Consider the following 23,773-nt stretch of genomic DNA (forward strand, 5'->3'; position numbering starts at 1 on the left):
TCATGGGCTTTATGCAACTGTCCCATGCTGATGTGGTCTATATGTGACATACATGTATACATACGAGCGAGCGATGTCAGTTTTCATCCGCTGGAAGCTTATGCCTGTAGCAGTCAGTGCTTTGTTCAACAAGGCTGGGGGACTGCTAATATAAGATTAAGTTCTTCTTCTTTCTTCATTCAGCAATTAACCAGATTGCTGCTCTGTCTGTGTTTGATTTAATTTTACAATCCTCAGAGGGTTTAAAGAGCTGCTGGCTGAAGCACCTGCTTCTGAAATATTCATGTCTATTTTTTGCTTTCCTTTTTTTATACTTTTCCATTCTCCTTTGCAGTACCATGGTTCTCCATGCTCCACATTTCCTTATGTTTTCCTTCAGAGGCAAAAGTTACAGTGATCCTGACGCAGTTTGGGCACAGCCACAAATAGTCTGTTTGTCCTTCCTCTCTCTGTATCATAGTTAGAAAAGCGTCATTGTGCACACAGTTCTGTTGATTTCAGTGGATGAATCCAGTTCATCCATCACGGTAGGCAGTCGAAAAACCCAACAAAAAACTCAAACAAAAGAAATTGTCTAAATCCCAAACAGGCATCTTTGGAATCAGTAGTGCAAAATGTTTGCGGATTTCTTTACCTTGACCTACTGCAATAATCTCTTCATCTTCAAGTCTTTCCTAAAATAGTGGATCTGTAAATTTAAAACATAAGAACAATGAAAAAAAAAAAAAAAGCAAATATAAAGATAGGTTGTTTTTTTTTTAAATCACTCTCTTCAGATTCTCACTTACACCAAACCATTATACATCTCTTACAAAAGATATAAACTGTAGGAAGACCCAGTTAACCTAGGACATTTTTCATCTACACCAGGCCTCTTGTGCAGGGGTACAACACTGTATAAATGCACAAGTGGAGGATATTCTTTAAATGGTGGATAACGTGAGATTATGATTAGCTTTTATCAGTGCAGCCTCAGCTCTGTCGATTAGTCTTACATGGAAAAGACCTCCATCAGAGGTCACATTTTAAACGCCAGCACTTTACAAGCTTTGACTATCAGTGCAGCATTTTGGAGGTACTTTAGAAATGAGCTGATAAAACGAGTCGTTACCTTAAGGATTTCCACCTGTCTTTTTCTGTCTGGTTTTCTGGACTTTCACTTTCATAGGAAGCCAGATACAAACCTGGAAAAGGTAAATATGTGTTATTCCAACAGTAACCCCTATCTCTCTGCATTCTTGTAGGTCCTATATTGTACCACATAGCGAGAGAAACTTTACAAAACCCCATAGTCCACCAGGTAGCTGGTAAGCAGTAAAACACTGATGTTCAGCTCACATCTATCTTTGGAAAGCTGTTATGTTAATTTTGATGGAACAGTAACGGAGCCCAGAGTTAAAATATGTTATCATGACCTTATAACAATATTAAACAGTTAAATGGTCTCTGGTTTTGCACATAGAGATCTCAACCTATTTACTCCATCACAGCACTGCTACCAAAGTGTTATATGAACATTAAAAAAAGAGTGAGCGAACTGGCAACTAAACAAATAACCTTTATAAAATTAAGGATATTCCCATCATTTAACACAACTTTATATTCCTCAATCTTTTTAAAGCTCATGGGGACATGGTATCTTAAATGGATGCAAAACACCCTCAAGGTAAGAACGAGTTACAGAAACCAGAGAAGGAACACAGTAGAAGAAAACAAATAGGTCTTTTTTTTTTCCTGCAAAACTTTGCACTGTAGGATGCATTTTATGATACCAAAATGTGTCTAGGCTGTAGTGTCTCCTCTGCAAAAGCTGGTGGTGCATTAATATCTCACTGTCTTCACAGATTTTTTTTAAGTAGGCTGTGATTTGCATTCACACACATTTCCTCATTTGAATGCTTAGCGATGCTTTATTCTTTAATGCTGGAACTGTCTCAGTTATTCAAGTCTGCGCTACAATTCAATTGCATTTTAATATCCAAGTGTTGGCCCACCATTCCGCCACGCTGCCACAAGCACAGCACAGCTGCCTTTCACATACCACCGCTGCATCTCTCTCATATATTCTCCCACCTTTTACTCAGGGCAGGTCTTTCTGCTCTGCACTTGCCCTGGGTAACAGGGAGGCCTGCTGCGGCTTCTGCAAAGGGCAGCTCGTGAAAGCAGTATGAATACAGGGGAGGGCATGAGAGAGAAAATCTGCAAACTGTTAGTGGGTTGAGGTCACCCTTTTTTGGTCCAGCAGCCCAAAAACTGTACTTTGATCCCTGACTTCCACTTTCTGTCCGTTTAGAGCCTAAAACCAGAATAAATACCTCCATCCTGTCTCCTTTCGATACATTATTACTTTAATCACATTAATTATTCTATTTTGGCAGTCATTCTTCTTAGGATTTAGGCACGATTTTTAAAGCAGTATTTTGTGTTCTGAAGTAGTCTGTGAAATAAAAACTGCCTGATGTGATTAACTTGGATTACTACAGAAGACTGCCTATAGAATCAAGAAAAAATAAACCCAACACCAGTAAAGCTTATGGGAATACAGCTATAGCCAGTCCTGTGCGTGACAATGTACCTAGAGGGAACTGACATGAACCAATATGAAATGACACAGTCTGACACGCTGGATGCCAAATTGAAGAGGACAGATAAGTATAAAAAGACAATCAGAGAAATAATTTTGGAACAGGGCTTTCATAGCTACAGCTTAAATTAATTAATAGAAAATATTTTCTTAAAAATTCTTTTCTGTAGTTAACGTTATTTCTTTGCTGTAGTGGAGGAGGTCAGCTGGACGACCATCGCCCTGGGCTGTGTTCACTGAAGAGATGACAGAGTTGGTTTGTGGAAGAGATTAGTTCTGGCTCCATCAATCACAGAATGAGTGGCTAAGGGACAGCTGACATTCATAGCAGGCCATTCATGGTTGTGTGGCCTCTTTTCTTTGGTACAAAAATAGGGCCACAATGGCAGCTTCCTAGACGGTGCCTTATAGAGAAGTTATGGACAAAAGAAAAGCAATCAGGCAGCAGCTTCATGAGCCGGAAGGTTTTATTTGCAAAACCAAATTGATAGACTGGGGATAAACAAGCTGCGTGATAGGAAAGCTAGGAAAGAACCAGGACTGGTCAGTGAGAGAGATCACCGAAGCATGGATCAGGGTGTTAATTACTAGTGATAGAGACGTATTTTCAGTGATTAGAGATTGTACAGAGTCTTACCATCTTCAGTAAAAATGGGAGCAGTATGCAAGTAGTGGATGATGTTAGGGTCTTGTTCAAAGGGACATTCCACTTGCTTCCATGTTATAAATTCTCCTACTTGCTTAGCCAGTTCCAGAAATTTCTGTAAACATAAAACCATTCCACTCAGATACAGCAAGATTAGCTCACTAAAACAACCACATCCAAGCAGAAGGCCGGGATCCAGGACCCCTCGTGCCAACCACAAGGACATTAGGAGAAAAAAGCCTTTTATGTTTTAGACAGGTACATTTTCACAGTTCATTTACGGTGGAAAGAGGGAGGAAAGGTGCATTGTGTTCCTTCTTACAAGCTGTCTCAGTTTGTACTTAAATGAAAATGTATCCATGAACAAAGGTATGGGTCACACACTTTAGAAGACAAACTTTGATGGAGCAGAATTAGATATAAATTACGAAGTGGAGTAACTCCAACGCCTCACAACTCTTTAGGCCTAACAGTAAACTTACATGGCAAAACTACTCTGATATAATTTAAAGGGATGCCAGGCTCAGTATTTTATGCTTTACTCACTATCTCACAATGCCAATAACTGAAGGAGAAATTTAATGCAACAAACCAAAGTGATGCTGAAGAAATTATTTACAATGAATTTGAGAGCTGAACAACTATTTTCTCATTGACACTGGGCAGTTCTTTCAGAAGCACCTGATCTCCACCAGAACACAAGAACAGCCATCACAAAGCAGAGCCCAATGCAGAACACCTGCGTGCCTGCACACTGCCACTAGCAACAAGTTGTACTAGTGTAAAACCATCTGCCCCAGCACAGAACTGGGCTTACTCAGGATACGTGACTAATACTACCTGGTGCCAGGGCTGTGGGGGAATTTAAGTCCTTCTACTGCATTTGATAGAAATTCTTCTGTGTAAAACCTAGGGCAGGAGGTAATACATTGAATCCTTACATCAGCGGCATGACATTTACCTCTGGACACAGTGACTCTGTACTCTATACATAATTCTGCTTGTATTCTAACTCTCCTTTAATGACCACAAGTAATTTATGTCTGTCTTTGCCAAATTCCTTTATTAAAAATGAGAAAGGGCTAAAAAGGCAGATAAAATAAAGTATAAAGCATTTTATACTGACTTGTTTCTCTGTGTGTGTAAGAAAAATAGTTTTCCATGTTTTCTGAAAAAGTCGTCTTCCCCTCCAAGCGGTAAGTATAGTCATTTATACTGCTGATGCTATATTTCTAGCAGCCAACTGCCATCAAGCAAGTTAGGATGATCTGCTTGTAATGTTTATATAAAATATACATATTAATTCTTCTAAAAAACATTTTGGGGTTGGTTTAACCTTCACCTCGCTTGAGATCGTCCCTTTTGGCATCTTCAGTCTTTGTTCGTCTGCACTGAAATTGCAGGCGTACGGTCTCTGATAGTGCTATCAGAATGGGATAGATAAAAACATTTTTCAGATCTTACTTCAAAGTTGACATGTCCATTTGGAAGGCGATTAGCACATCCTTCATTCAAAAAATAAATGTCTTTGATCAACAGGCTGAAGAAGGGGATCACAATCTGTGAAGAGAAATGACATAACTATTATCTTTCCAGTTCAGTATTTTCTCTGCATGAAAGAAGAACTCAATCAGGAGAGAGGAGAAAAAAGAAATATTAACTTTTCAGTGGGCTGTGCACTTAAAAAGCAGTACGATGACAGGCAAGCAAAAGGGCAGGAGGGTATAGAGACACCTTCAGCCATCAGGAGAACGTACACCCAAATTAATATGAACTGAACCCAGCGTTCACTGAGCAGAACAACATGACTAAGAAAATGCTAATAACCTGGTTTATTATCAACAGCATCACTGTCTGATGACACGATCAGACAGCAAAGAGCAAAACAAAATTGCAGAACTCTTCCTTTCCCTGTGGGGTCTTTATAAAAAAATATGTTGAATACACAAATCGAGAAATTTAAAGACAGCTGGGAAGCAAAGAATCCATATTGTCCCTGAACAAGTAAAGACAGAATAAAATTTGATGACCAAGGACTTGTCTACAAACAGTTAATCAGGAGCTGTTTTGTTTTCAACAGCTCCATGCATGGCTATCTCTTGAGGCATATAATTTCCTTCCTGGTGCCTGATTAGTACAACCTGCTTCTCCAAATTAACCTGCAGACAGTAGGATTGAAAATATTAAGTTAGTTGACAGGAAACTGTCAACAGTAGCCAAAGAGATCATTGTAGCCCTCAAAATAAGCCCTGGGCATCATCCAGGGCAAAGTGGCATATAGCAGTGATCCAAGCCTTCTCTCTAAGACATCAGACTCAGGTCATAATTTGCTACAGAAAAAGTCTACTTCTAGGTAAGACTCTTGAAATTAATGGAATTACAGCAGGGATAAATTTAATGCCAGACGTTCTACAGCAGAAAGCATTAACAGTGCTCTTGAAGCACATCCCCAGCACTTCAGCAGAGTCTCAGAGTGCAGCAGACTCCCTCCGGGTCCTCTTGTGTCACGACTCAAAGGGAAAAGAAAGCTAACACAAAGGACCAGTCCATGACAAAGGTGACCCCCAGGGCTCTGGGATTCAACATTCAAATCTGAGTCTACCCACCCCTCCAGCAGCGGCACTGTGACAGAAAAAAGGCCACTTGAGCGAGAAGGTCAGCAGCCACCTCTGTGAGCATTTTCCTGTGGCAGCAACACCCGTGTTTTAAGCCACTAAGGATAAACTTAATCACCATGAATTTAAAGGAAAGCACAACGCATGGTAGAGTGTCCAAATGTTGCCACTGGCCTATTTGTAAGTGAACTGAACTGTAGCTTGTTAAGTGTGCACCAAAGTTAAGGTGCCTTCATGGCATGCAAGACCAGCCAAGGGAGCTGGTGACCACAAAGCAATCCTTTAGTTAAGGATTCAACGTTGTACTGTTATTCCATCTCATGCTGTACATCAGCTGTAACGGGATATGAAATGGACCTAGAGCAGGATGGCAGCTGTTATTTTCCTGTCTACAGCCTTCACGATGCAACAGTGAGTACAAGCAAGTCATAGACGCGAAAACACCGAGGCAAGGAGTCCAAAAGCCACTACCAGCTCTTGCTGTGAAAACGGAAGCCAATTTCCGCTTCAGCTAAAATATCACACGCAGTAAACTGCTAAAGATCTGCATCTGTGCTGGCTTTTTTATGAGACAGCCATAGATACGCTCTGTAATGTCAGTGCAATAGCCATAAAAACCCTGGACTGACACTCCCAGAGCCACTGACATTATCCTGATACATCCCGCTGATATAATATAGGAATGGGAACAAAGCACAGGCTAACCCCCAAAACGCTGAGCCCTCCTGTCAGGGTGAGGCGGAGCAATTTCTAGTCAAACTGAGCTAAATGTGTTTCAGGATTCATTTTTAGATCATCCAAACTAGATCAATCAACCCGAGGTAAAGAATACAATTCAGTCTATGTGGTTTGTTTTCTACCAAAAATGATGATAACTCTGTAACCAGTGTGGCCTTATAAGGTGGAAAGATACAGAGAGCTGGAGCCAGACACTGATCCCCAGCTAGAAATTACTGCCAGGTTCTGCCTACGTATTTTTTACAGGCAGATGCGAGCTTGTTCTGCCTTGTTTCACACTGCCTGGGAGCTAGGTCACCATCATTAGGGGTACTAAACCTAAACGAAAAGCCTTGCTGAGAGGGAAGGTATATCATGTGGGCTCAATGCCATGCTAATGCGGCTACAAAGCCACCAGTCAGCTCAGAGCACAGGCAGTGCTGGTTCTCATCTGCATCCAAAAGTTGTCAAAGACATACCCTAGGATACCAATTCTCTACACATTTCCAGGGGATTTCTGTCTTTCGGTCACATTTCCCCAATAAAAATACGTTACCCTGTATGTTTTGTTTTCCAAATTTCTGTAGGAAAAGCAACAGAAGTGGATATAGTTACACTCTAATGTTGGCTTCAATCCAGGCACCTTGCTAGCATAAAATATGGGTTAGTGCCAGAAACTCATATTTCACTCCCTTTTGATTTCCCCCCCCCCGTGCCATCCAACCCACCCACATGCTGAAGGACAATTGCCTCCTGCAGAAAGAAGAAAGCTAATGAGATCAGACATGTTCTTCCTCCATGGTATCAGACAGCAACAACACACAGTACTGCACTGTACACACTCCCAACATTTCAAAGCCAGAGACATGTCACCAGCACAAGGCAGGGTTTCCCAGTGGAACGACTTAATTTTGGAGATGGCATAGGTCAGCTGACTGCATAGATAAAACCAGACTTAGTTCCTGACAAGTACACCCCTCTGAATTCTGCAGGAAACATCAGCCCTTCTTCATTACCAGTTCTCTCACCTGCACTTTGGCAGGTTTATTTCTGCCGCTGTATTGCCTCTCTCAGCTCGCAGAGCTGCCTTGCCGTGCCTTTTTACATGCCTGCCCGTGAACAAGTAATGAGCAGTTATAACTGTGCCGTCTACACATTGGGAGAAGGGCTGGATCAGAACAGTGCGGACTGAGGTCAGGGGATCCTCCGTGGGTATGTTGAGATCCTTCTCCTTCAACCTGGGCTGCAGTCGCTCACGAGTACGCTGAGGATGAGGATGGAGGGGGTGATGAAATTGGGCAGTGCTCTTTGTGCCAGAAGGCCGGTGTCACGGGGGGATTTGGGCGAGATGCGTGCCCAGAGTAGGAGGAGGGAGGGTGCCCCAGGTCGCTGGCTCACCCTGTCTCCCTCTGAGGATGTAATTTAGCCCCTGAGCTGTGCTTCTGTTCAAGTGCTCTGCAAAACTCAGCAGCCAAGACACCAGCCCCAAGGAGAGAATAATGTTTCTGGTGAGGCTGCCAGTTAAATATCACCCCTCTGAGCCTACAGGCAGTTTTTCTTCCTGCGAGCCATAACCCACTGCTTATTCTGCTGGTCTGTGACAAGAGTGCTCCCTCCAGAGCACCTTCCTTCCCAAGCAGATAGACTGAGGCCTGAAGTCTCCATCTATGCTTCTGGGGTGGCCACTCGTCGAAACGAGGGGCGGAGGGGACTGGGATCTCAAACTCTTGTAAGCTCAATTCAGTTTGAAGATAAAAATTTTCTTCAGAGTAAGCTTTGCTAAAAGTTTGCTAAGAAACAACATTTTCTATCAAAAAAGTGATAATGTTCTTTCTATTTTATTCAAACTCATTAAAACAAATAACTGATAATCTTGCTTATAAAAAGAAACAAAGTTCCTTAATTCCTACAGCAAGAATTACATGATCTGCTGCATCTGACACTGTAAAATACCCAGTGTGAGCAGCTACCAAATCATATGCTTGAGCATTTTCTTGAACTAATGTTATCTACACAAGGGAAACAGAATATGGGTTTTTTCTTATGTAAAATAGATTCCTTTCAATCTAATAACCTCTATGCCCTCAGTCTTAACCAGCTAGAGGTAAAGGTGTGACAGAGATTGCTAACTTCCACAGGAAATTAAGTCAAACAATAAAGCAACTGGTTTTAATACATATAGTGGTCGCAGAAGAACTAAACTGCAGAAGCATCACAGACTGAGAGGTCCTCGCTGCGGTGTGTGAGAGTTAAAAGAATTTCTGTGCCAGTCACAAACATCCAAAGCCATCGTTTCTTCTTTGCACAGAGAAGTGCTTTTCAGAACAACTCAGCGTAGTCCCGTTGCAGCTGAGTCAGCCCGCGACCAGATGCTGATCTCATTTCACTGTAAATGCTGTGAGATTCCATTAGCTTCAGCAGATTTACATCAAATTTACAGGGATGTGAGATTAACGTCTGGCCTGGCTCCTCTAGTGAATGAATACTAAATTCCATATTGGGCTTGTTCATGCAGTATCTACTTTACCTTGGCCATGCTCTGCGCGGAGATTACGTATTTATGACTATGTGCAATTGCAATGTTAAAACCAAACCCTCTTTCATAAAACGAAACAAAGAGAACTGAATGGAGAAATAAGAAAATTAACAAGAAACACACTGGGGCACAAAACAGGAGGATCCTGCCCTAACATCTTGTCAATCTGATTTTTGCAGCGTCAGTGACATCTCAGAAAGCTACGTATCTGCCACAAACACTGATAAAATACTTCAAATTCTTGCTCACTGAGATGACAGGAACAACCAAATGAGATGAAAATTCATGAGGACAGAATTTCACCCCACATTTGCTGCAATGGATTCAGACCAGACTTCTTTGCAGGACTTGTGGTAAGTCATCTTTCCCTAATGCAAATGGAGAACCACCTCAGCTGCGAGTGCTGTGCCCTTTGCTCTCCATCTCAAATCACGCACTACACAACAGGGGCTTGTCTGCACAGAGGCCTGGCATAGTTGTAACAAGAGCCCAGTTCCACCTGGGCCTGCCAGGCTGATGCTCCGTATCAAAATAAAAACCATTTTAGTCTGGAATACCTGTTACATCAGGTTTATCAATCTAAACAATGTGAATTTTCCAGGGATACAGAAATGCTTGAAACAAAGTCCTCCGTGCTGTGTGTCCTGCCCTCTCTAGCTCCCCAATGTCTGAGAGCAAGTCCACGAAAGCCCTGTGCTCCATTTCAGGCTCCTTTCAGCCACAGATTTACATTTCCAGCTGCATTTAGCAGTGCATGAGCCTTGCACTGGTGACCCATGGAAGGAAGGAGAGCATTTGCACCAAGTCTCTGAGCCATGGACTCTCAGCAGGAATGCACACCATCCATTTGGAGATAAATGGGATGTGGTCACACCTACCTTCTCCCTGTTGCTGTGTGCGGTGAGGGATCTGTGAGCAGCTCCCCGCAATGCTGTTCTGTAGTTATAGAAGTTACCAGTAGGATCCATCTGGTGCTGGATACACAAGAAGACATGTTGGTTAGAAAGCAACCTGGGTCCTCTGAAGACAACTTTACCTTCAGTTGTAGCAAACCCTGAAGAGAGCCTAGCCTACACCTTCAAAAATCCATATACACACAAAACCCCATGAACCAAATATACCATGAGAGATCTACAGATCACGGCTGTTTGTACCTTTGATTTTTCTAGTAACAGCTTACTGAGCTTTTACATGAAGAACAAGGACTGCACATTTTATATATGCCAAATCCTGGTATCCTCAATACAAAAAACAACTTTGGGCCTTGTTCACTCAACATCCAAGCTATAGCTTGGGAGCTTTACACTCAGCATTGTGTCTGCGGCCAAACAAAGCTGGCATCAGTGGAAGCACTATGGCTTGCATATAGGCTCATATTTTTGGTTTTCTTCCTCCTCCTATTTATTTCAGTGCTCCAATTCCCCTCTACATATCAGCAGCTTCACACCTTCCTCACTACACCTGGGAAACTTCAGACAGAATCGGGCCCTCTGCCTGTGAAACACGTCTGCAAACATCTCATACGTGGAAAACAATGTGAAAATACACAAACAAAAAAATCCAGAATATAATTCAAGCAGTGTATCAGCATCTTTTTTTTTTTTTTATACCTCAAGAATGAAAAATTTGGCTGTTTTCACTTTTGACCAAGTCTTCTTTAGCCTGGAAACTGGACTCATGTTCATTCCAGCTACGAGTGAGAAAGAAGAAAAGAGAGCAATGGGTAAGAGGCAGGTTTCCTTTTGCACCTGAGACAGCTGATGGAGACACCTGGTTAGAAGCTGTACTTACAGATGATTGCCATCAGCGAATTAAAATTCCCTATGTTAAAGCACTCTCGGGCAACGTCAATGAAGAATTCAATGACTTGCGCTCGCTGTTTCTTTTTTGCAGGCTGCGAATGAAAATAAATGAATATCCGTAATAAGCACATGCAGCATGGAGGGCATCTTAGGCATTTGTCCCATCCCTAGCGTGGGTCCATGCGCAGCTTGGGCCATCTGCTATCAGTCACTGGCCCTAATTCTGCTCCAGCAATCCAGCGGATGCTGGTGACTGGCAGTCTCTAAAATCAACGTTTTCATTGCAGCGACGCAGAAGAAATTCATGGCAATTCCCAGGCTTGCCTCAGCTAATGTCTTAGCACTGGAACAGGCAGCCCAACCAGCCCTGAAGCAGCTCAGCTCCCTCCTGGCCTCCTTCAAGTCAGTGGGTACATCAGCATAGACTTTCCTAAGGGCAGGATTTCACACTCATATAACAGCAGCATCTTTGACCCAGAAAGACTTTGTTTCACTGCATTAGTCCCTTTCCTCTCTTCTGGCCCTTTCAGCAAGATGGCCAGGACAAATGGGAGCTTGCATTTTAAATCACATTTTAACTGGACTGGAAACCCCCCACCTTTTCCAAAGATGACCTTCAAGTGGTAATGCCTTTGAGTCATGGGCTATCTAGGCTCTTTATGTCATTACTATTCCTCCCTTCCACACTCTTTTCAAAGGAGAAAACACTCATTTCATTTCGATGGGGCCAAGTTAAACAAACTAAACTCACTACCAAGTTAGAAAACCACTAGTCACAACTACAGTAATGGGCAGCAGGACAAAGAGCCATGCAATGGGAATTCAGAGAGCTTTAGGGTGACAGATAACAAATACTGTTCCACTAGAACCTTTTCCAGCAGAGATCTCACAGGATAATTCAAGGCTTTTTTTCCTCTCTTATTCCCTGCAGGGTTCATTATTCCACACTGTGCTCCTACTACATCAAGAGAACAGTGTATCCCCCGTGTGTCGCCAGCTCTGTTTTGCACTATGTTTGTCATTTATCAGGTCGCTTCTGCAAGTGCAATATTTATACTAAAATTTACCGTCAGATGCTTAGCTAGGTCATAAGAAATAAATCCCCAGGTTTCCTTGTTAATGTACTATCTCAAAGTGGTACTTTGGCACATGGTGAAACACGCCACATACTTTTCACTTACCATGCAAATTTCTGTTGCTACAAGATAGCAGAGTCTATTGAACCATTTCACATAGGCCTCGAGGTTACTCGTCTTCTTCTGTTCACTGAAACAAGTCTGGGGAGAAAAAAAGCACAGAAAGACATATAACTGCGTTTCAGTTAGCTGCCTGATCGCTACGATAAATACTACAGGGAGGTAATTACTTGGCCACATCTCTCTCATGCACATGGCAGACTGTGCATTAAGTTCAGAAAGTCACTGGGTAGGTGGGTGGCTGGCAGATGCACAGGGTCTGGCTGAGTGTCACACCGCACACTTCACACTAGAGGACAGAAAACAGCCCCGTTTTGCCTGAGCAAGTGTTCACCAACACAGTCTGCACTGACCCTCGTTCACTGGGATATTAACAGCCGGGGCATTGCAGGATTCACACAGCAACAACAATATGCAGAACAAGTAAGACAAGCACAGTCCGCCACGGGACGCTCAGGTTGTGCCTTTGATTCCAGGTCTTCCTTCACTTCAGTAAATGCAATCACCCACAGCCCTCTTCCGGAGGGGAGAGACCATAACTTAGCGAAGTGAACAAGAGATAAGCAAAAGAAAACACAGTTCTAGTTGCTTCTTTATGGAAAAAACTGTTTCCCTTATTGGGTTTTCAGGATAACGGGCTCTCTAGTGACCAGCTCTGTCCTGATGCTGCTCTTGAACAGGTCACTTACATGCCAGAGATACTTCATTGATAACAGCCTTCACAAGCAGCACATTTTTCCCTTTTTTTTGTATGAAACTTAACATAAATTCCCATAACTGATACAGGCTGTGGGAGCAGATACTTGGCTGAACTCTCGCAGTTCCTTTGACATCAACAGATAATTTGACTTCAGCAGAGTGATAGGGCAGTTCACACAGCCTGATGATGTTGCTTGGGATTATGAGAATTCAAGTCCTTTTCCCAGCCCTAAATTCTTAGACTGTCTGTCTAGGTCACACTGCTCTCTAGAGCTCCCAGGGTTTATTTGAACATGCATTAACATCCACTAGAGGGTATCAGAGAACACGGATTTTTTTTTGGTTTATGAAGTTGATCATTTCCCAGAGCTGCCCTAAATACATGCCACTAAGAAGAAAACCATAATGTATAAACACAGATCCATTAATGTCAGCGGGATTACCCATATTATGTAAGTTAAACAAGTGACTAAAACCCCTTCAGACATGGGGCTTAGTATGATTCCCAAGGTAATTCAGAGTAAGAAAATATTCACCTGTGATTCTGTACGCAGGCATGTTTGAAACAGAAATCACAGTACCATGCTATGGAGCAAATCTTAAAAAGCCTGAAATTCCTAGCCACTCTATGAGTAGACTACATAGACAATAGAAATATATATTTTAAATGCATTTCAAAAGTAAATGTCAGCAAGCAGCATGTAAATATCGAACAAAACAAAGGAAACCCAAACCAGCCCCCGTCTATCCATAGTAGTTGCTTTTCTTGTGCTCTGTGGTATCGTTCTTCATAAGTACACGAAATGTAGGTTTTGTTCTGAATATAGCATTTCCATCCCAACACTGGTGCCCTGTGCCAGGGCACAAGAACCAGAGCTAATACTCCAAAACTTGTGAAAAATGTGCAACAGTTAAAGTTGAAACAGACTGCTTTGTAAAGGGTAAGCTTTATAAATGGCAACAATATTTAGCACCTCCCTAGCATCTTCCATCTGCAACTCAGAGCGCTTGATAAACATTCATAAGTGAAGCCTTTTGAAGCCCTCATGCAAGAAAGATGTTTAATATGATCTCCAGCTGGAGGGAATTCAGACCAGAGCCAACTCCCTGTGGTTAACAGGGGTGGTCTCCATGGGTCGGGGAACAATATGTCACTCCACGTAAGGTTTGTGCTGTTATGTACAATGTTCTGCCAGGTCCCACACGATCCCTCGGCTACACCTTACCCTGGTGCGGGGGCTCTGCTAAATCATCACTGGGACCTCTGGGCAGCCCAGGAAAGGGTGGAGAGAAGTTGCAGACGACCTCTTTCATCAGCCTCGCTAACTTGAAGCCCAATAATTTGTTAGTGCCGTGTCTTGTGTGAAAATGTTATGGCAGTTTTGCTTTAACTAAGTAGATGCTCCTGGGGGAAGTCATTGCCTTGAAGTTAAAAGGCAATTGCAGCGGTGCAGCCTTGCTCCGCGCCCGTTATTTTCTCTGTTATTATGCGCTTCATTGAAGTCACAGAACTGTTACTGGGCAGCACCTCAGTGTTCCCATTTGCATCTGAAGAACATGCATAACTGTCAAATAGGTCGTCATAGTCTGTCAAGATGATTTGCTCGGATTTCCCACCCCACCATTATTTTCAGGCTCTCTGACTCTCATTCTAATCCTTCCCGTCCACCTTAGCTGATGTTTCCTTATGTTTACATTGTAACCTCAATTTCTCTTCACATCTTGGTGGTACTCTGTGCTGGCCCAGCATTTGAAATTCCAGACACAGCTACAGCTGTTGTGCATACACTAGTTTATTACTGAACATTTCCTTCTTCCTCTTAGCATCCCTTCCCCTCTATGGCTTTATGCAATTTGATTTCACTCACTGCTGCCTCCCTCCCACTCCTCCAAAATGCACTCAAATTTACTGCCCTCATTTGATCTCTTTCGTTTTCCTTCGCAACAGATAATACGACTGTTCTTTCTCAGTCTTGTCCCTCATGTTTGCAGCAGGTTCCTGAAATCTCACTGTGTCTGGTTTGGTATTTCAAGATTCTGACATATCTTCTTTGCTGCCTTGGGGTTCCTTCCTAAAGGATGTGATCAATGCTCAGAATACTTGAAACACCATCTCTATCCACTCCCCTCTCCCTGAAACCAACTGCTGAATCTCCATAACTCCAATAAGAGAAGAAAAGAGCCCAATGTTGCACTTTTCATTCATCCATCCACCTATCTATCCATCCATTTTTTCACTATTACAAGCTATTCTGGTGCTCTTTGGGCAGCACTATAAACAGAGGTCTTCCTGTTATGTTCAGCATCCAATGATGAAATTCTGCCATTGATGTATGGTCTCAGTGGGAGCCCATATGCAGCTCTGGGGAAGAATTTTCCACCCTCTTTCTCTTCTGGCAGTATGTGAAATCTCCAACTCTCCCTCTCCAGCCAGGAAGTCTCTTTCCTTATTGAGGCACTCACTGAAATGCTGCTTCAAACCCCACTGGAATCAGTGGGAAGACTCCAGCTGGCTTCCATGGACTCTGGATGAAGCCCTGATCAGGCACTCCATTCCCTGTGGTGCTTTGGGTTAAAAGCTATTGTGCAGAGAGGGAAGAGTATGTTGATTCATGACGCACTGACTCATTACTGTGGTGTCTGGGCACACACTAGGGGCATTACATCACATCCCAACTCTTTATGCCTTCAACGCTGGGAACAGACATTCCCTGGTTGTGTACAGCCACAAGCCACCTGCCCTGGTCAAAGCAGGTTAGGAGGAACAAGCTGTAAAGCAGAACATCAGGGTGGTCGCCAGTCTCAGGCTAGGACCTACTGTCACCAGGAAGGAATGGCAATGATCACAGAATCACACAGAATGTTAGGGATTGGAAGGGACCTCGAAAGATCATCTAGTCCAATCCCCCTGCCGGAGCAGGATTCCCTAGATCATATCACACAGAAACGCGTCCAGGCGGGTTTTGAATGTCTCCAGAGAAGGACACTCCACAACCTCTCTGGGCAGCCTGTTCCAGTGTTCAGTCACCCTCACCGTAAACAAGTTTTTCCTCATATTTATGTGGAACCTCCTGTGTTCCAGCTTGCACCCATTGCCCCTTGTCCTGTCAAGGGATGTCACTGAGAAGAGCCTGGCTCCATCCTCATGACACTTGCCCTTTACATATTTATAAACATTAATGAGGTCACCCCTCAGTCTCCTCTTCTCTAAGCTAAAGAGACCCAGCTCCCTCAGCCTCTCCTCATAAGGGAGATGTTCCACTCCCTTAATCATCTTCGTGGCTCTGCGCTGGACTCTCTCTAGCAGTTCCCTGTCCTTCTTGAACTGAGGGGCCCAGAATGGGACACAATATTCCAGATGCGGCCTCACCAGGGCAGAGTAGAGGGGGAGGAGAACCTCTCTTGACCTGCTGACCACACCCCTTCTAATACACCCCAGGATGCCATTGGCCTTCTTGGCCACAAGGGCACACTGCTGGCTCATGGTCATCCTGCTGTCCACTAGGACCCCAGGTCCCTTTCCCCTACGCTGGTCTCCAACAGCTCTGCCCCCAACTTGTACTGGTACATGGGGTTGTTCTTGCCCAGATGCAGGACTCTACACTTGCCCTTATTATATTTCATTAAATTACCCCCTGCCCAACTCTCCAGCCTGTCCAGGTCTCTCTGAATGGCTGCGCAGCCTTCCGTTGTGTCAGCCACTCCTCCCAGTTTTGTGTCATCAGCGAACTTGCTGACAGCGCACTCTATTCCCTCATCCAAGTCATTAATGAATATATTGAATAGTACTGGTCCCAGTACCGACCCTTGAGGGACTCCGCTAGACACAGACCTCCAACTGGACTCAGTCCCATTGACCACTACTCTCTGGCTTCTTTCCTTCAGCCAGTTCACAATCCACCTCACTACCCGATCATCCAGACCACACTTCCTCAGTTTAGCTGCAAGGATGCTGTGGGAGACCGTGTCAAACGCTTTACTGAAATCAAGATAGACCACATCCACAGCTTTACCATCATCTATCCACCGGGTTACGTCCTCATAAAAGGCTATCAAGTTGGTTGAGCATGACTTCCCCTTGGTGAAGCCATGCTGAGTGCCCCTAATGATCCCCCTATCCTTGATGTGTCTAGAGACAGCACCAAGGACAAGTTGTTCCATCACCTTTCCGGGGACGGAGGTGAGGCTGACCGGTCTATAGCCAGTGCAAGCTCTACCAACAGGTCCCATCCTTGCCATGAGAACACAGGTCATCAGTTGGCCTGGCCATGGTCAACACATGCCCCAGGCCCTGCTCTTATGGATCTCATCACATCAGTTCATCTAGAACAAACAGTGATCATAGGAGACACTTTGCATGTGGACAAATCATACCTTGGTGCCATCCAGAGGGTCTTTATGTACAAACGCCTGCACAAACTCCTCAGGTCCAATGTGACTCAGCCTTTCCTATTAGAGGGGGGAAAAAACAGAGAGAGGAAGAAATAAGAAAGCACCCAGAATCTCTTCTGTTTCTCTTGGTAAGACATCCTCCTTATATGGCAGCTCTGAATGGTGTTACTGAACTGGTAGAAAGCCAACTAGCACCAGACATTAAAATTCATACGAACAATTAGAGTTATTTCAGCAGAAAGAAGAAAATGAGAATAAATATGTCTCATTACTGACAAACCACAGTAAGAGCCCTCTCCACTGTGCAGAGAGAAAGGTGCTGGATGCGCAAGGCTCCATCTGGGAGCCAGCAGACCTCAGTTCTGTGCTTGGCGCTGCCACAGACCTGCCGTGGTCCAGCATGACTCAATAGCTTTGTTTCCCAGCTGTTAAAATGGCAGTAATGCTGTGATCTGGCAACCGTAGCGATCTGTTGCTCATCTGCACGCAGTGCCCTGACCCTACCTCCCTACCCAGTGAAGCTCAGGTGATGCCCCAAGGTGGTGGCTCTGTGGCACTGGGGAAGGAAGGCACTGAAGATGCCCAGGCTTACATTAAAGGCATTGCTTACACTGTAGAGTGTCCCAGGTCTTACCCAAACCAAGAGTAAATAAAGCATCTAGATCTTAGTAAGGAACAGTCCACCTCCACCAGCTCCTGAACAAACCTGGCAGTTCCAGCCACACCACTCGCCGCCTTATTAGGCTTTTCAATTCCCTTAAACATGTTCATTAGGTAAGAAATATTTGTTATAGGCCACAAAGCTATTTCAGAGGAGGTATTTTGGAATTCCTACAGCCCAAACTTAGAACACTCAAGCAACAATAAAATTAATGGTAGTTTTGCATAAGTGAAAATTTTATGGCTACTCCTATGCTATTTCTCTCGGCTTCTCACCTTGCCACTGATAACTGTATAGGACTCTCACTAGCAAATAACTGTTATTAAATAAATGGAAAGTAATTCTCACTAACAAATAAGCTTCAGATAGTTTCAGTGCAGAGTAGCTGGTGTACCGGGTGCAGTAAGTGAAAGAGAAGGTAGAGACCGCGGATTACAGTAAAGTGGAATGAAGACCTCTAGCTGCATCAGTTTTAAAAGTGCCCCAGTTACAGGGCATCTCCCCGTGGAAGACAGCTGTACTGTGGAGGAAAAGAAAAGCAAGAAAAAAAACTCCAGGCAAAAGGACTTCTACTCTCTGGCTTAAGTTATATAAAGCAAAGAGAGCCAAAATTGCATGTTCTGAAAACTAACCAAGGTGAGAAGATGATACTAAATTTGGGGTTTCTGAACTATTCTACATCTTGACAAATAGAATATCAACTACCTTCAGAATTCCCAAGGCTAATTCCATGATATTCACTCCAATTCACAGTCCATTTCCTGGTTTGTTTTTCCAGCCTTCCTCTCTCTCAAGGATGAACACTGTCTAGAGGAGGACAGGCAGCAGGGAATCATTACAGCATCAAGAGATCTGCAGATGGCAGCAATGTTTTGTGTTCTTCTGTGAACAGCCAGGAGGTCTACGTGGAGGACCTGAACCTGGGAGAAGGGTGTGCAACACAACAGTCTGTCCGACATCTTGGTACTGCAATTGGAGTGATTACCATCAAAAGCCTGTTTGAGAGTGAACTGCAGCCCAAGGAGGGAAACAGCAGGACTTCGTGTGGGTGGTATTTGCACACCCTTGTATGTTCATGCACAAAGTCCCAAAGGGAAGAATGAAAAACACATCAGACAATTCAGATGCTTTGTGCATCAGTAGGAACAGATTTGAACTGTTAAAATTTCTTCCAAATTAATAAAAGGGCTAATGACCAGCCATTTCAATAGCACTGGCAGGTTGTGGGGCTCAGAGCACCTTACAGAAGTGGAAACCCTTGACCTTCCTGTGACTATGACTCGCATTTCACAAATAAGCAAGCTGAAAAGGTAAAGTGACCCACCCCAAGATGCACAGGAACACGCTAATACATAGCTTGCTTCCCAAGCATCTCTTAACCTGTCAAACTCTGCTTTCTGGGATGTGCTGCAGCAGTGCAGGCATTTTTTGGTTGTGTCTGGAATACTTATAGCAGCTGATGGCTTGAAATAATATATCTGACTGCAGAAGTTGGGAACCATTCCCACTTACCAGCTCCACATGTGTCAGCTGCTGAGCCAGAGTGTAAGGGTCACTGCAGACACTCAGGATTTCTCTCTGAATTGATGGAGGTTTACTTTTAAAGGCAACCAGCTTATCAGAGACAGCAGCACTGATCTTGACAATCCCTTCTTGCCCATGGCTGAGGGTTGCAAGCTTCTGATTCAGGGTTTGCAAAAGCTGATTCATCTTTTTCCAGTAGGCCTGGAGAGACAGGGAGAGAAAGAAACATAAACCACCCCCAGAACTTGACAAAGGAGTGTTTTTATGCTGAATTTTCCCTTCTGCAAAATACTCCTAAGCCAGCAACAGGTTACCATTTTATTTTCAACAAGCCTATTTCAGAATAACCAGTTGGCTTAATTACAGTTCTGTGCTCTGGACCACAGAAACAGACTGCAGTCAAGAGAAGAGGCAGGCAGCACTGGTGGCTTGGTCTGGCACTGATACTCGCATATTCCTGCCAACATCAGGATCAGAGGAGAGGTAATGCTACAATGTGAGTTATTGCAGCTTTCTGGAGCACAGCAGCATTCAGTACCTATCCTTTATGACAGCTACGTGTTGGCCGAGAACTCTACCTGTTAGTGGTGCCCAGTCAACTCGTATTTATTAGGAATAAGCAATGCTGCTAACACTATTCTCTTCATCCTTTTGAGCTGAGAGCAGCAGAAGCATGCTGCTACTTGCTACCCAGTTGGAGCGGTCTGAGCATCATGTAGCTTTGAGTATTTAACATCCAAAATGTTAACTGCTACTGAAGGAAGCTCATATCGTATTCCAAGCACAGCCATGTGCTCAGCAGGATGATCATTACTAAGTTGCTCAGGTTGTTCTCCAAGCTGGAGCAGCTCTTTACAGACAATGAGTGGAGCCGCTGGCCATGGAGGATCAGCAGGAAGAAATGGATTCAACTCTTCATGACTGACAGATGCAGACATCATAACACTGAGATAACTGAGAGAACTGGTCGATGGGCTCTAGAGACAAAGCTTAATTGGAAATGTCCTTGGGCAAAAGCCTCACGTGGAGCACAGGGTATACCCTGCTGAGGAACACAGCCTCGTGGGCTTTTCCAGTCAGAAAAAGGAGCATCAGGCATAGATATGATCTAGGTAATCCTGCTCCGGCAGAGGATTGGACTAGATGATCTTTCGAGGTCCCTTCCAATCCCTAACATTCTGTGATTCTGTGATGCAATGGGTGCTCGCTCAATTTCAAAGAGCACGGTCACTTGGGAAAACCGTTTGCAGGCTGGCCTACTATCAGCTCCTCTTCCAGCACAAAGACACACAGTGGAGCGATCCTCTGGCTGCTCAGAAGTGGAATAACTCCTCACTCCCCATCCAAACAGAATTTAGTAACGTCAAGTTGCCAGTAACATCAGTTTGTAATCTGTCAGTGTGAAACCTGAGCTGGCACGAAGCCCTCTTCTGTTACACCTGCACTGCGCAGCAGATGTACACCCTGGCACCCTCCACACAGTCCTCATCATCACAACAGGGACTTGGCTGGAGTGTGCCTTCCTGTGAAGACCAGCATACACCTGTGTTGCATCCCAAGCTGGATGCAGCCCAAGGGAAGTCTTAGGAAGTACTCCTGAATCTCATGGTTTAGATACAGACTTTGTCTTCTTCAGACTTTGGTAGACTGTGGATAGTCTTCAGCGTTAGGCATTGACAGCACTCACGTTTTAGGTGTTCGAGGTACCAGAAGCCAGAGTCAGTGCTCTTCTCACCTACACAGGATCCCATCTGCACACTGGAAGTAGCATCTCCTACTACTTCACAGTGAAGAATAACACACTCACGTCTACCCTGTTTCCATTACAGTGTGAGGCTGGAAACCTTCAGAACATCACAAGTGCTTCAACTTCTGCTACAACACTGTAAAGTTCATACAGCTTTTCCAGCAGAAGGTTTCACATTGCTGAGGAACCTCTCATTTCGCTCAAGGAAGATGCTCTCTTGAGCTGGGCTGGAACACGGGCCAGATAAGCAGGATGTAGTCAGGCTTTTTTGCAAAATAGAGCTGATAAGTGAAATGAAGCAAGTACCTAGAAGGCAGGAGGGACTTGTCTTGGAGAATGATAACACATGTTATATTTGGAAGCAAATCACACAGGAGGAGTGAAAATTGAGGAAGATGTAAAACTAAATAATTTAAATAATTTTTAGAAAATTAAAAAACATTCTTTCAGTTTTTATCTGTTCCTGATGTATACTAGCTCCAAGGAAGAGAGACTACTGGCCTTATTCACATAATTCCTCATGAAACAGATGGTCACACTTCTGACTTACAAAGACTGTCCTGGACCCAAACTACTGAACACCATCTAAATATTTCTCTGGTTTACATCCAGGTGTGTTTGCAAATCTCAGCATAGCTTATCAAGCTTTATGAATAGAATGTTATTTTTTAGTGGAAATTCAAATAGCGACATATTTGGTAATTTGTGAACATATTTTGTAAACAGGGGAATTAATTTCGGGGGGGCGGGCAGGCACGGCACTGAAATCCAAGTCTTCTACAGAACATAAAACATTTGGCTAAAAAACTTTTAGCTGAAAACCCAGTTCTCTTTCAAAAAGGAGTTTGGATGAGAAATCTTGGACCAGCCATGTCTGTGCAGTATCAAATTCTTCGCTGTTTGGGTGAAAAGCCAAAAAGCAGCATAAAGTTGCTTGAAAGACATGCATATTGGCCAGTCTTTTGATAAATCTTTATCAAGAGATCTAATTTCACCTGGTTTTGTAGGGAATATGGCATAATATTACAGATATAGACAACAGTAAACAAAGACTCAGGTAAGCCAACCACCTAATAAAGAATGAAATAAGAGAGACACTTAATGGACACAAAAAAGATTGTTCAGAAATTAGAGTTCTTGAAGAGACTCACTGAAAATCAGTTGGGTGCACCCTTGCCTAGAAAGCTTTTCTCTGTGTGTTGGGGGACAAATTACAAAAAATCCTGCTTTTGCCCTTTTAAAAGCATTTCCTGCTTTCTTTAAACTATGTTCACTAAGTGAAAACAACATCGTTCATTACCTTACACATGCTGGTAATTACCTTGCCACAAAGTGACCCCCCATTGTACAGGGGCTGCATGCTGGACTCTATCAACCGATTTCACTTCACTGCCACATTAACAGTCAAAAGAAGCGTACTGCTGTTTAATATTTAAAGAAAATGTTTCGTTCTTAACTGGGAAAGTTCCTCTGAAGATGGCAGGCCTCAGCAGGTGGCTTAGGAGCTCAAATTTTAATTAAAATTTCTAACTCTAAATGCAAATCACAGCACTTACTAAGAAATGCTTCTCAGCATGGGCACCTTTATAAGCACATCACAGAGCCTTTAGAAAGTGGACTCCAGAAAGGACAGGAGCATACACTGGAGGGGAGAATCCTGCATTAACCTACATGGACTAGGTGACCTCACAAATCTTTCAATCTTTAATTTCTATGATCCACAACAGGAACAACTTTCTTCCAAAAAACTAATGGGCACCACCCATTCTGTGCTGTCCCTTAAAAGAGAAAATTTGCATTTGCAAGATATGAGCTGTTTCTTAAATTAATCATTGATTTTGCTCAGGCAAATCACTTGCAATTATAGCGCCTAGTAATATTTGAAAAGCAATGATTTGCCCCCCAGGGCACCCATAAGCATTGGTACACAGCTATGCCCACTCCAGAGAGAAGGTGTGCAGCACTTGCTCAGGTTAGGCAAATAAACGATTGCTTTGTATGCAAAAAGTTGGGGTTTAGCATTTATGGCTCTTCAACAGGGCAGCTACTGCTTTTAAAGAGCACCCCTAAAGCCCCTGTTCTCTGGCCTTTTGGCTGGTTCCTTCTTTCCAGCGGACATGGGTTTGGTGGGTCTATATGGGTTTCTCTCACTTCAGATGCAGAAGGGCTGCAAGGCACCCTTCTTGGTGGTTGGCAGAAGCAAGTTCATTGCCTCTTCCTCCTGAGGGAGAAGTTCTATTGCTCTGGTCAATGGAATTGAGGCCACCTTGGCTCCTTCTGAAAGTCCTTTGCGCTCCCTTCACCGCCATCAAAGCGTCACGCAGCTTCCCCTTCCCACCCCTTCTCTCCCACAGGCTGGCCAGCCCAGCCAGCCAAGCCGTGCCACTTACAGCCACCCAAAAGTGCCAGCTGTGATGCCAGTCCAGCCCAAGAGCAGCTGTTTCCATCTCTCTCATGTTTCATGCGGGTGGGAGCGTCCAATTTAATTTCCGTTGTGCTGCAACCCTGCTAATTCCTCCTCTCTTCTTCCCACCCCTCTTTCTTGGACACATGGCTATGCGCTTTTTGTTCTACTGAATTGCACCCATCTGTGGCCTGAAGCCAGGCCTTGATGTAGCCAATGGAATTGATTTCTTCCACATCCCATGGTTAAC

General features: G+C 43.8%; 1 protein-coding gene across 3 annotated transcripts in view; it reads right to left on the reverse strand.

The window, feature by feature from the left end:
• Positions 1-614: 614 nt before the first annotated feature.
• RASGEF1C (RasGEF domain family member 1C) overlaps positions 615-23,773 on the reverse strand; it is a 29,168-nt gene continuing 6,009 nt past the window's right edge. For 2 of the 3 annotated variants that reach the window (XM_068409147.1, XM_068409149.1), the window contains 10 exons: positions 19,361-19,573; positions 17,170-17,244; positions 12,082-12,177; positions 10,890-10,992; positions 10,709-10,788; positions 9,977-10,072; positions 4,695-4,790; positions 3,222-3,345; positions 1,112-1,184; positions 615-688 (listed from right to left, as the gene is read on the reverse strand). In XM_068409147.1, coding sequence (XP_068265248.1) covers positions 664-688; positions 1,112-1,184; positions 3,222-3,345; positions 4,695-4,790; positions 9,977-10,072; positions 10,709-10,788; positions 10,890-10,992; positions 12,082-12,177; positions 17,170-17,244; positions 19,361-19,573 — 981 coding nt within the window. In that variant the 3' untranslated portion in view covers positions 615-663. Of the gene's footprint in view, positions 689-1,111; positions 1,185-3,221; positions 3,346-4,694; positions 4,791-9,976; positions 10,073-10,708; positions 10,789-10,889; positions 10,993-12,081; positions 12,178-17,169; positions 17,245-19,360; positions 19,574-23,083; positions 23,087-23,773 lie in introns of all 3 variants that reach the window. The other variant, XM_068409148.1, reaches the window with a different exon arrangement.

The sequence above is a fragment of the Nyctibius grandis genome, chromosome 10 (assembly GCF_013368605.1).
Source record: "Nyctibius grandis isolate bNycGra1 chromosome 10, bNycGra1.pri, whole genome shotgun sequence".
NCBI classification, from domain to species: Eukaryota; Metazoa; Chordata; class Aves; order Nyctibiiformes; family Nyctibiidae; genus Nyctibius; species Nyctibius grandis.